At 33.2% G+C, this 12,938-nt stretch overlaps 2 protein-coding genes across 2 annotated transcripts; both read left to right on the top strand.

The window, feature by feature from the left end:
• LOC109346643 (NKAP family protein) lies at positions 2,327 to 4,199 on the top strand. Its single transcript, XM_019586313.1, has one exon. The coding sequence runs from the start codon at positions 2,388 to 2,390 to the stop codon at positions 4,041 to 4,043; it is 1,656 nt and encodes a 551-aa protein (XP_019441858.1). The 5' UTR covers positions 2,327 to 2,387; the 3' UTR covers positions 4,044 to 4,199.
• On the top strand, positions 10,266 to 11,542 carry LOC109346642. The gene has a single exon (XM_019586312.1). The coding sequence runs from the start codon at positions 10,521 to 10,523 to the stop codon at positions 11,430 to 11,432; it is 912 nt and encodes a 303-aa protein (XP_019441857.1). The 5' UTR covers positions 10,266 to 10,520; the 3' UTR covers positions 11,433 to 11,542.

Raw genomic sequence — 12,938 nt, 5'->3', positions numbered from 1 at the left:
ATTAAGTTTCAAACTAACGTATACCATAAATTATTATACACATATTGTTATATGTGTTATTAATTGTGAAGTGTAAGGTTATATACATAACTATTATATATTTTACTAATTGGTATATATATATATATATATTACTAAATTATTATGTATGTTGCTAATCGTGAATTGTGTTGTTCTATATGTAACCATATACATGTTACTAATTGTGAATTATATTATATATGTGATAATTCACTTTTTTCGTAAGTTACATAACTGTTATATACGTTATTAACAAACAATTATGAGTTTCAAATTTTTAATTCATCTATATATACGATTCATATTTTTTTTATAATAATAATAATAGTTGTGTTTTGTTTTTATTGACAACCAATATATCTTGTAATATAATTTTGAACTTTCAATTGATGCAAAAAAATATGAAAAATTGTGGAACTGAACTGAATCATTTAAGAGTAGTTCGATTCATATAGTTAAATCTGTGGTTTATTGAGCTGAATTGAACCATGTATTAGTGTTCGGTTCGGCCACTAAAATACACCAAAACCAAACTGAACCAAACTTTTACATTCATAGCTTGGAGTAATTAAGGATATATGCTTGAAAAATGATTGCAAGTGGAGTGGGAAAATTGGGAACACATCTGAAATCCTACTGTTTGTGTCACTCCATGTACCATAAACTTGTGATTGGTCAGAAAAATATTTAATAATTAAATTTTAACTTCAATATATTTTTTCTGACTAATCACAATGTCATGACACATGAGTGACACAAATTGTGGGACATCAGATGTGTACTCGAGAAAATTAGCTTATGTAGAGCATGTCATTAGAGAGTGAGAGCAAAAGCAATGCATTCGTTGAGCGGTGTGCAACTACTCTTAACCTTCCTCTGGTATAATGGAAATAGAAGAAAACGAGAATGAAAAAAGAGAAGTTGAAGAGAAATATAATATTTATCTCATTTGATTTATAGGAGAGTTGAAAGAGAGAGGATGTAAGTCGAGTGGTGCCAAGGAAATTTCTTTCTCCTCCTAATGAGGAGAAAATGAGAGGGAAAGAATGACTAATCTATTGTCTCAAACTATATCTCGAATCAATGATATCGAAGCAAAAATAAAAATATTGAATATTTAATTTTCTAATTGACATGACATGTTTTCACAGATTCAGAGCATGGTTTAAGACGAGAAAAAGTTCAAGAGAAAAAGTCACTTCTTTCTCTTATTTTTTAATACAAATGAACTAAAATTTATTATATTTTTCATCCTTTTCTCCCTTTTCACAGGCACTCACATATTTATCTATTCTTATCTTCTCCTCACAACCAAAGGAAGTTTTAGGGGCGTTAGTTTTGGTTTATAAAAAACATTTATGAGAATAATCGTTTAGAATAATATATAGATGCATTTGTTTGAAGTTGTAAAGAAATATTCGTGGGTATAAAACTTTCATAAAAAGTCTCATCTTTCAATACTTAATTGTTCTCATGTAATTGCTTGGAAATGTTTTATTTACATATCTAAAATATTGTAACTTTCTAATTGTACTCATGTTTTATTAGTAAATCTTCTTTTTGTTTAGATTTATATATTGGTATGAAAAATATATTTAAGTTAGAAAAACTATCTCCACATATTAACCTTAATTCTAAAAAAATCTAATAATTTGAACTAATGAGTAAATTTGAATTATTAGATTTTCATAAAATGTAAATTTTTGTTTAACTTACTCTTAAAATAAAGGATCCACCCCATATATATTTCATCACATATCAAGAATGTGTTGGTTGAATTGAGTGTGATGTAGAGAATGGTGTAAGGAATATGAAAAATGGTTTTGTTTGGAAAAGAAAGAAGGGTTGAGAGATGAGAGTAATAATTATTTATCATAGTGTAATTTGTTGTTCTTCTTATTTTGTCATCACTACTCTCAATTTTTTACAAAAAAAACTATATATAACTCAATGTTCCTCTCCGCCCAATATATGTTACATATTATTTGGTTAATTATTTATTATTTCTTATATTATAACTATAAGTTTTTTAATGTAGAACATGAATGTTTAATTTAAAAAATTGAGATTACACCAATCGAATCAAATAAATTCAACTGTAAACTATAAATATTTAACATAAAGTATTATATTTTACATTTATGATTTATAAATTATACATTATAAATTATAGGAAAGTAGATTGACAGACACAACAGTAAATGTGAATACGCTGGTAAATAATAAGCAAAGTAACCGAAAAAACACCTGGGCCAAATTGAAGTAAAAAGGGTACAATATAGGCCCAAATGTAGAAAGTTGACATAAACGGGTACTTCTTCATATCTGAAACACGAGACACGCTTCTTCCTTTCATTCTATCCGCAATGGGAAGACCATCCTCTACCATCGAAATTCCTCGCCAATCACACCGCCAAAACGATCGTCGCACCCGAAGCCCTAGCTATGATTCATACGATCGAAACCTTGATCGTCACACCGACCGTCGCAGCCGCCGAAGCCGAAGCCCTAGCTATGATTCATACGATCGAAACCTTGATCGTCACACCGACCGTCGCAGCCGCCGAAGCCGAAGCCCTAGCTATGATTCATACGATCGGAACCGTGAACGCCACACCGACCGTCGCCGCCGAAGCCCTAGCTATGACACATACGATCAAAAACGAGATCGATATACTGATCGCAACCGTAGCCGCCTTCGATCTCAATCGCCTGAATATAGAACAAACCCTGGGCATAATAACGGGATTTCAGATAACAACGACTTGCCGAAGAAATTCGGGCGTGGAAACGGTGCGTATTTAGACCGCGACTTTGGTGATAGGAGGCGCTCTGATTCAGAGTCCGACGAGGAGTTGAAGGGTTTGAACTTCGAGGAATACCGAAGGATGAAGAGGCAAAAGATGAGGAAGGCGCTGAAGCATTGTATCTGGAACGTGACGCCGAGTCCTCCGAGGCGAGATAATGATGATTGGGAAGATCATAAAGCTGAAGAACTTTCAGAGAAATTTGCAGATGATGGTGCCGTGAAAAGCGATTCCAGCGATAAGGAAATCAAACCTAAAGGAAAATCTAAATCCGAGAAATATGTGAAGTCTGAATCTGATAGTTCTTCCGAATCTGACTCCGATGATTCACGTTTGAAGAAGAAGGGCAGAAGGAGTTCAAGTTCCAAAAGGAAGAGTAAGAAATCGTATAGCGAGAGTGACTCGGAGGTGAGTGAATCGGAGGAGAGTGAGTCTGATGAAAAATATAGTAGAAGAAGAAAAAGTAAGAGGAAGAGTAGCTCTAGTAAAAGGAGAAGGACTAAGAGGAACAAAAAGAAGAGCAGGTATAGTGATTCGGAAGAGAGGGAAGAGAGCGAAAGTGATGGCTCCGATGCTAGTGGAAGAAGTAAGAGGAAACATTCTTCTAGGTCTCAATCAAAAAAGAGTAGAAGGAGAACGTCTGAAACTGAAAGCGAGAGTTCTGACCCTGAGGAGGAGAAGGGTTTGAGTGATGTAGTTGTTGCTGATGAGGTGAAGAGGACAGAGGTTGACGTTGAAGCTCTGGAACTGAAGGAATTGTTTGAGTCACAGAAGAAACCTGTTTTGGATAATGATCTGCCGGTTGGGCCAATGCCATTGCCTAGAGCCGAGGGGCATATTAGTTATGGTGGAGCCCTTAGGCCTGGTGAAGGTGATGCCATTGCTCAGTATGTTCAACAAGGGAAGCGTATTCCTCGTAGAGGAGAAGTGGGTCTTTCTGCCGAGGAGATTCAGAAGTTTGAGAGCCTTGGTTATGTGATGAGTGGTAGCAGGCATCAAAGGATGAATGCTATTCGTATTAGGAAAGAAAACCAGGTTTATAGTGCAGAGGACAAGCGTGCTTTGGCTATGTTTAACTATGAAGAGAAGGCCAAGAGGGAGCATAAGGTTATGGCTGATCTCCAGCGGCTTGTGCAGCGTCACATTGGCCAGGATGTTGGTCCAACTCATGATCCTTTTGCCGCAACAAAACCCCCTGATGCTGCTGATGCCTAATTTCATGTATCTTTCAGCTTGTGTTATTTCCCTTTGTTTGTACTTGTAGAATTTGTTTTAAGTTTTGCATGGCATATGTGTTAGACTTGGAGAATGTTGACCACATTTAATGGTTTGAATTACTATGGAATGGCTATGTTGGCAGATTTTTCCAAAGTATGTGAATTTAATTATGCCATCAGCTTTCTCTGCTGCCAATAGTTTTGGTTGCTCCTCTTTGCTTTGAGAATTTGTTGGAAGGAGGGAATTCATGCTTGTTGAAGCCAACTTCAAATTTTTTGTTTTATAATATGAAGGTAATTGCTTTATGTGCCAATTAGTTTATGTTCTTTTGGATTGGATTACACAATTCTAAATTTTCTTCTTGGTTTTTGACTGATGTTGTTTATGCATTATTTTATGGTGCAATTATGATATGCTTTCTTCTAATGAACATTAGGCAATGAAACATATATCATGCTCCGAAGGCATATTACTGCACCATGGAGACCTAAAATTGTCATTGAATATATGATAAAAACTCCAGCCATTCAGAAAGTTGTGGATTGAGCCATCAAATCTACCAATGATAATGATTACCTAGAGTTGTAGCACCTGTGGAATTGGTAGATCTGTGTGTCTCCTTTTTGTTGTGGATGTGTGAGTGTGTAACTCGAAAGGGAGTAAGATTATAAATAGCATGATGCAGGGTTTTTGCTAATATTTTACAGAACATGATGTGATCAAAATTTTGTAGACTGCCCTCACATGCGATGAATTTGTGCAAAACTAGAATCATGGCAAGCTAGAGTTTGGGCTGTTGGTGTGTCTCCTGTGAGTTTGGGTTATTGTTTGGCTTGTCTATTTGCATCACATTTTGGAGCTTATTTTTGCACGCAGTCATGATTTTAGGCAGCTGCTGTGTTTTCAGTTTTTTATTCATAAATTGAGCTATATATAGTTTGAGCTGGTTAGGATTCTAAACCTGCTTGGTCATAACGTGTGATTCTGCCCTTATTTTTTCATGCAATCTATGGCAGAAGGTGTGTTTATACAACGTTATACAGCCAACTCGGTTGTTGTCTGGTTATATAATTCTCATTATACTTGTGCTTGTATTTTCAAAATTGGGTGAAATTTTATGTGGTATATTTTCTGTTAGTAGATGCTGCAATTGGTTTTCTAGGTTAGGTATTTATTCTCAGTCTTGTTCAATCATATGACTTCACATGCATCTGGTCAGTAATTGATATTCAAGAGGGATTGTCTGGTTGTTTGCTAAACTTATTTATTATTTAAGTTGTAGTCATGTACTGTTCAAAATTTTCAAATAATTACTAGTGTATTTACATGGACAAAAGTGAATAGAAGAAACTAGAAAGGCAGTAAAACTTCTATATATTGTTGTTTAATGTGTAAAGGGACACATTCTTATCGAAGGAACTAAGAAAACAAATTTGCTTGACATTAAAAAAAATGTCGACTTTAGCAAGGCCTCTTATTGACATTGTTTAAAGTTTAAAATTTCAGTTTTTTGCATCAATGTTCAAGGCAAATACATATTAAAATTGGCATGTAATTGGAAATTGAACCTTAATAGAATGCTTTTTCTTAATTCATCCTAGGATTTTATACACTTCAGTAGATCTGTTGCATATTTTATGTTTCTTTCTTCAATTCCTATTTCCTTTCGTCTTCATCCTTGTCAGCATCAATGCTATTATGAGTAATAGGTGAATGGTTTGTTACCAGAGTTTCTTTCCAAAGTGGAGTATGTTTTTGTTATATTACTGACCCAGGGTTCAGTGTTACCATATCTGGCCTTTGAAATTGCCTATTTGATCACTTAGATTACTTAAAGTAAAGATGGGGTCATTTTTATTAACTGCCGAGTGGCCCTTGTCTCTTGTTATTGAAGCAGTAATGATTCGGTCAAGCTTCATCATCAACTCTTTTTCTACATCATAGCCCTGTCAAGTAACTGCTTTTCTTGTAAGTAATTACGTTAAAGTTCAAATGGCTTACCTTTCTGCATTGGATCTTGGTGTGCCTTATAACTTGATTTGGCTTCTGTATACTGTATTGAGAAAAGCTATGTCTAATCTGAAGATCTTGAGAATGATTAGTCCTTCCTTTTAGTGCTTTCTCTGATGACATGTGAGTTATTTGATAAAATGCTAAGTCAATTGATGCTGAACCTGTGATATGCTGATAGAGAGCTGTGAATTTAAATTAGCTTATGCTTCTCCACATCCAGTGTTTGTGCAGTTTCTGTCATAGTTTATACTCTGAGCTTGATTCTGTTTTGTGTATAATACAATTTAGACTTGTACTTTGAATAAGTCATGATGGTCCTCCTTTTTTATTTTCCGGTGTTTTGGTTACTCAACAACCTATAGGCGACCTTCAATGTTTCAAATGAACAGTGCAATTGGTTGTTTATAAGTAATATAGCTTATAGGGAGATAAGAAATGCATGCATGACTAGGGAGGCTAGTGGATTGAGATGTAGGAAAAATATTGAAACCCTTTCAGAATGCGTTCTATTTTTATATTAAAAAACGAGTGGAATGTTTTATTATGTTAAATGTTTTGCTACAACTGAGATTACAAATAAAAAATATAGGACTGAGGAAAGTAAATAGGTACAAACTAAGGCTTGGACCTCCCAAGTCCCAACAACACTACTTGGAGCATACCACATCCCAAGTGGTAACATAACTATGATGTTGCTACAGTTATTCAGTTATCATTCTGAGTTTCATCAACTTCCATCTTGTTCTCTGGCAGTGCTTGCAGTGCTTGCAGTGCAGTTCTTTTCCTAGCCATTTCCTTTGAACATTATTATTTTTGCTGTTTGATTTACTATCTAGTATCTAGTGTTAAGTTCTTCAGCATTTTCCTGAGCTTCCCCATACTCATTATCCTGTAGTGGGTTTTCCTTCCTAAGTAAAATTTGTTGATGAACATGATTTACAGTAGAGCATTATGACATTGTTTGAGTCATATAGCCGACTTTACTCATAGGAATAAAAGCTTGGTTGTTGTTGTATTTTTCTCCTGAATGTGTTTATCTGCAACACCCATTGGTTTTGATTGAGCTGGTGAATAGGATTCTCTCTACTTGATCAGTAACAAATGATTGAGTTGGAATATCATTAGTATTCTGCTCATAGATTGGAGAAACTGTCATAGTTCAAAAGCTGACTTCATCTGTGTTATGTTTCATAGACTCCTGTTTTGGGATGGCAAAAAGCAAAAACCCACGTGACATGTTGATAACACTATTTTTGATGAATTTAATTGTTGACAACTACATTGGGATGAGTTGCTATTTTCATCACATGGGGAAGGTAGGCTGGTGAAGGCTAATCAAAATCCCACCATGTCAAAGCCTAATATTTATATACATGATATATTTTTCTACTAAATCCTCGTACCCATAAGAAAGTGACATATATCACAAGGTGATACTTTATTTATTAGTAATTAGTTTACAAGTGACATGTGTTACTTTCTTGTAGGTAGAATGATTAGTAGGAGAATATAACATTATTCATACATAAAATCAAACAAATCCCACCAAATCTATTGTTGCTGCTGCCCATTGGTTGGAAGCTATCTTGGGGACACCAAGGAAAAAATGTCATAAAAATAGTCATCTCCAATTTTCTTCATGATCAATTTTTTATAAGGAAGGTATCCTTGTTTCCAAACATAAATTCAATTCATCAAACTTACTTTTACACTCAGTTTGACTATATTAAGTTGTGCAAACGATCCCTAAAACACATTCTTATTAACATGACTCAGATAATAGTGATTAATATTATAAAAAAAATATGGCTTTATTAATTATCAAGTACTTGTAAATGGTCATCAACCTAAAGTGCCCACAAATCAAAGAGAACCTATTTTTGCATGATTTTTTAAACCTTTGCCCATAATACGATTACGTGAAAAGAGAATCTTGCTTTATTGTGGCCATTCCTAATAAAATGCAAGTCATGATTGCTGTGTCATGAGTCATGTAACTTGTGTTTCTATGCAATATATTCATGCTGCCCGTGATACACACACTTTGTACTTATCCATTTATCATTCATTGTTTATGAATGAGAACCAAGTCAAGTGGAGAAAACTAGTTATTCATAACTAATAATATTCTTAATACTAACACATACAACGTCTATGTTTAAAAGATTTTGTTAAGAAGATGACCACCATAAAAAATTGTCGAATCTTTATGATATGAATTACCGAAAAGTGTTTAGGGAAAATAGGGAAATAAATCTTATTGGAACTGTTAATTTTAGTTTTCTAATACATGTTTTTTCTTCAATCAGGTGGACCTTACAATCATCTCTAACCTTTTGTTCTCTCTATACCCTTATATTGAAATTATATTTTGAACCCCTTATATTATCAAAAATGCTATTTAGCAATGAAATTCCAACAATTAGTAGTTGTTTTTTATGACCTACTAATTTGATTTGTTGCAAGAAAATGCAGAGGATATAACTTATAACTTACAAGTGACTTGATCGAAAATGATGTGCATTAGAAATTTTCATTAAAAAGATGAAAGCACCATAAAATGACAGTGTCAGCAGCACAAGTAACTTTGCCCCCACATTCATCACAAAAAAGGCCTGAACAGTCAAACAGTACCATCAGCCAAAATTTCAAGTAGTTGTCCTGTCCATAATGTGGTGGTCCCCCATGTGTGGCAACTGTTCATTACTTTTTTTTATATTATCAATGATATCTTTTCACTTCAGAGAATTAATCTTTTCTGGAACGTGTTATTATCATTCCTAATAAGTGTCGTTTTCATTAATTAAACTTGACATTTTAATATTTCTAGGATCTAGTGCTTTATATTATTAGACTACCACATTGTTGGAATAATTAATTTAGTTTAACAAAGATATCTTCAATTATGTAATGAAATTAATTATTGAACTTGACAGCCAAACTGCCTGAAATTGAGATATAGTCCCCTCCACTAGCCCCATTTGCAATTTGGAAAGAGAGCATATATGTTATCTACTAGTTTATGTCACTTCATGTGTCAGGAATTATGATTGGTTAAAAAAATATTTAATAATTACAGTTTTAACTTCAATAAAAATTTTCAACCAATGAGAATTGATAATACATAGAGTGAGACAAAAAGTAGAACAACAAACATGCGCCTTAAATGAATTCATTAACACAATTAATCATAGCAAGGAGATAATTTCTTGTTGAAGCAACCATGATTCATGTTGGCATGTGAGGCACACCTAGTGCTTATTACAATACAAAGTTGTAATTTATAATTACTGCTGAACTAAAATTTGGTTATCTTAAACACAACGTTCCCATAATTGTGGTAAATAATACCATATCAAATCTGCTTTCGGTATTTGGACTTAGGAAATGTATACTGTTTTTAATGTTTTAATTAGGAAGAGCCCACTTAATTACTAATAAACTTCATGTTATTTTAGAGAAACTATTACTCCACAGTCCACACTAAAAACAGAAACTATTTCTTGTTTGAGAAAAGAAATAGTTATATTCAGTCACCTAATTTTATTTTGTAGCAAATACTCTTCCTCTAAAATCTAAATAGAGTGGTAGTAGTTGACATTAGAAATAGGGTTTTGTAATAAGTGGTGTAATAAGTAGAGTGATAGTTGAGTACTACATTTACTTTTTCATGATTTTGTCATAACAATAACAATTGGCATTTTTACAACATTGTCTCCTCCACTGCTGGGACATAATGATAAAAAATGATAACAGTATGTACAAAATGCAGAGAATTTCATGACACTTCAAGTATACAATACTATATTTACATTTTATAATTATTAAAACTAGCATAATAATGATTTAACTTCTGTATTAACAAGAGGTTATATTCATTTGGGAAATAGAATACAAAATTCTCCTAAATAAATACCAGTCTTAGTAACAATACGTAATTGTCAGTTGCTATTTGCTGCATTTATGCCTAGCAATACCACAAGGCAATTCTAGCCTTCTTATTCATGGTATTGAATATAGATATGGTGTCATAGATTCTGTTTTGTTATTCCGGACCAATAAAAATATATCATATTGATTAAAAAATTAAATATTTATTATTATTGTTATTGGTGCAGAATAATATATGAGATATGATCTGAGATAACATGTCTATATTCTTTCCCTGCAATATTTTAATCAGTTATTTTGGTTATTACTCATGTTAGTCTCAACACAGAATAGACAAGTAAATCAAATCTAACTTTCTTTATCTGTCCCCCTCATTTTCTCTCTCTCTGCTAAACTAATCTGAAGAAATAGCAATACAAACCCATGTAAAAAATAAGGAAGTCCTTTTGTTCTAATAGTGAAGCATTTTAGGTATGGCTCCTCAAATCAACTGAGGAAAAAGTCATTGTTTATTTTGTTCTATTCAACTTTTATTAGCAGAAAAAAGTGTTTCCTTCTGGTGGTGTTGCCATGAAGGAGTTTCCTTCTTGTTTTGGAGAAAATGGTATTCAGATTGCTGATTCATCTTCATCAAGTACTACTAGAGTAGCACAAAATGTAGTTACTTGTGTCTATCAGTGCAAACTAAGTGGCAATTCTTGCTTAATTACAGTTTCATGGACCAAAACTCTGATGGGTCAAGGCTTGAGTGTGGGAATAGATGACTTGAGTAATCATTGCCTCTGCAAGGTTGATATAAAGCCATGGTTGTTCTCAAAAAAGAAAGGGTCTAAGAATTTGGATATCCAATCAAGTAAAGTTCATATTTTTTGGGACTTGAGTTGTGCTAAATTTGGTTCTAGCCCTGAGCCAATTGAGGGGTTTTATTTAGCTGTTATGTTCAACCAGGAAATAGTTTTGCTCCTTGGTGATCTGAAAAAAGAGGCTTGTAAGAAGATTGATAGTGACACTGCTTCATATGCTAACTCTGGTGCCATTTTTATTGCAAAGAGAGAGCACATTTTTGGCAAGAAGTTTTATGGTACAAAGGCTCAGTTTTGTGACAAAGGGCAAGTGCATGGTGTCACAATTGAATGTGACACAGTTGAACTAAATGATCCTTGTCTTGTGATAAGAGTTGATAGTAAAACAGTCATGAAAGTGAAGAGACTCAAGTGGAAATTCAGAGGAAATCACACCATTTTGGTAGATGGTATACCTGTTGAAGTGTTTTGGGATGTGCATAATTGGCTTTTTGGAAATGCTATGGGCAATGCAGTGTTTATGTTTCAGACATGTTTTTCAACTCAGAAACTGTGGCAGGGTCAATCTGTTTCTGATCCTTCTGCACTAACATGGGCTTATTATTCTCAGCAGTTCAGGGATTCTCAGTTGCAAGGTCTTGGATTCTCTCTGATTTTGTATGCATGGAAGAATGAGTAGTTAATAGAGATGTTGTTGTTAAATCTTAATCTTAATCAGAGTGCACTAAACTGCTAAACTTGTACCCCCTCATCTTTGTATAGATACCCCTCATTTGCTTTGTACTATAACTTAGTAATATTTTCTTACTGTTTCTAAATTCCAGAATCTGCTGGTAGAGATTATTACTACTTACTAGGTATATATATGATGTATAGGGATAACAATAAACCCTTTAAACATAAGAGTAAGCTAACATACAATGAGTGTTGGATTATACAAATGATTATTAATTTAGTTTTATTTCCATAGATCCAAGATACTTGGTGGTGTTTGTCATGGTCAATTTCACCATCAATGTTAAGGTTTGACATTGGTGCCAATAAACAAAAGTTAACTTTGGTGGTCTTTGACATAATCAGGGTCACCACCAATGTTAAAATTCGATCTGGGTACCCACAACAACAACAAAAAACATTCATTTCTCAACTAGTGACAGTATAAAGTTATTTGATGAAATTAGTGGAAACTAAATTCAATGGTAACAAAACTCAAATTGAAACCTGAATTTCAATAATGATAATCTGCTTGGGCATACTCATTATGGCTGGTAAACTCATTCTCCGAACATAAATTATGGGTTAAGCTATCCACATGCACGGTGGTTTAGTACATGGTTTTGTTCAATGGATTTTGTTAACCGTGCATGGTTTAAGGAAATAGAGATAACATTTTTTTATTGGAAAATGATATTATATTTTAAGTAGATAAATAATAGTACATTAGTGTTCTTGGTTGGCGTCTTGAATCCAACATTCAGGTGATACATGGCAGGTGAGGATGGGTTCACACTCCTTTATGTCTTTATATCACTCCATGTGTTAGCAAATATAATTGACCAAAAAAATATTTAATTATTATAATTTTAATTTAAATAAAATTTTTTCAACCAATCAAAGTCGATGATACATAAAGTAAAACAAAAATTGAGTGTGAGGACCACAACTCATGTTAGCTAAGAACTAAGATGCCAACAAACTTATTAACTTATATATATATATATATATATATATATATATATATATATATATATATATATATATATATATATATATATATATATATATATATATATATATATATATATATATATATATATATATAAGTTAATAAGTTTGTTGGCATCTTAGTTCTTAGCTAACATGAGTTGTGGTCCTCACACTCAATTTGTTATATTTTATTCGCCTCTAGATCAAGTATCTCATGCTTTACAATCTTATTTTATTTCAACTCCCTGTTTAGTTCCTTTGGGATTCGAACTTTTGCAACTTAGGGTTCCGTTCTTTGACATTTTAGACTCAACTTTTCATTGTGCCAACACTTGCATCATACATCCATTTTTTATACCAACCTCAAATGTAATTTATTTTATATCATCAAAACAACAACCTTTATCCCAATAAATAAGGTTTTATATCATCTAAACAAATCCAGTTATTTAAATCAACTTTTCATATATTTTATTTA

Source organism: Lupinus angustifolius, chromosome LG04 (genome assembly GCF_001865875.1).
Source record: "Lupinus angustifolius cultivar Tanjil chromosome LG04, LupAngTanjil_v1.0, whole genome shotgun sequence".
Lineage (NCBI taxonomy): Eukaryota > Viridiplantae > Streptophyta > Magnoliopsida > Fabales > Fabaceae > Lupinus > Lupinus angustifolius.
This window is presented reverse-complemented; position numbering and strand designations above follow the sequence as displayed.

Bases quoted from the DNA above. Each gene is read 5' to 3' on its own strand.
- LOC109346643 (XM_019586313.1), top strand. From the start codon at position 2,388: ATGGGAAGACCATCCTCTACCATCGAAATTCCTCGCCAATCACACCGC.
- LOC109346642 (XM_019586312.1), top strand. From the start codon at position 10,521: ATGAAGGAGTTTCCTTCTTGTTTTGGAGAAAATGGTATTCAGATTGCT.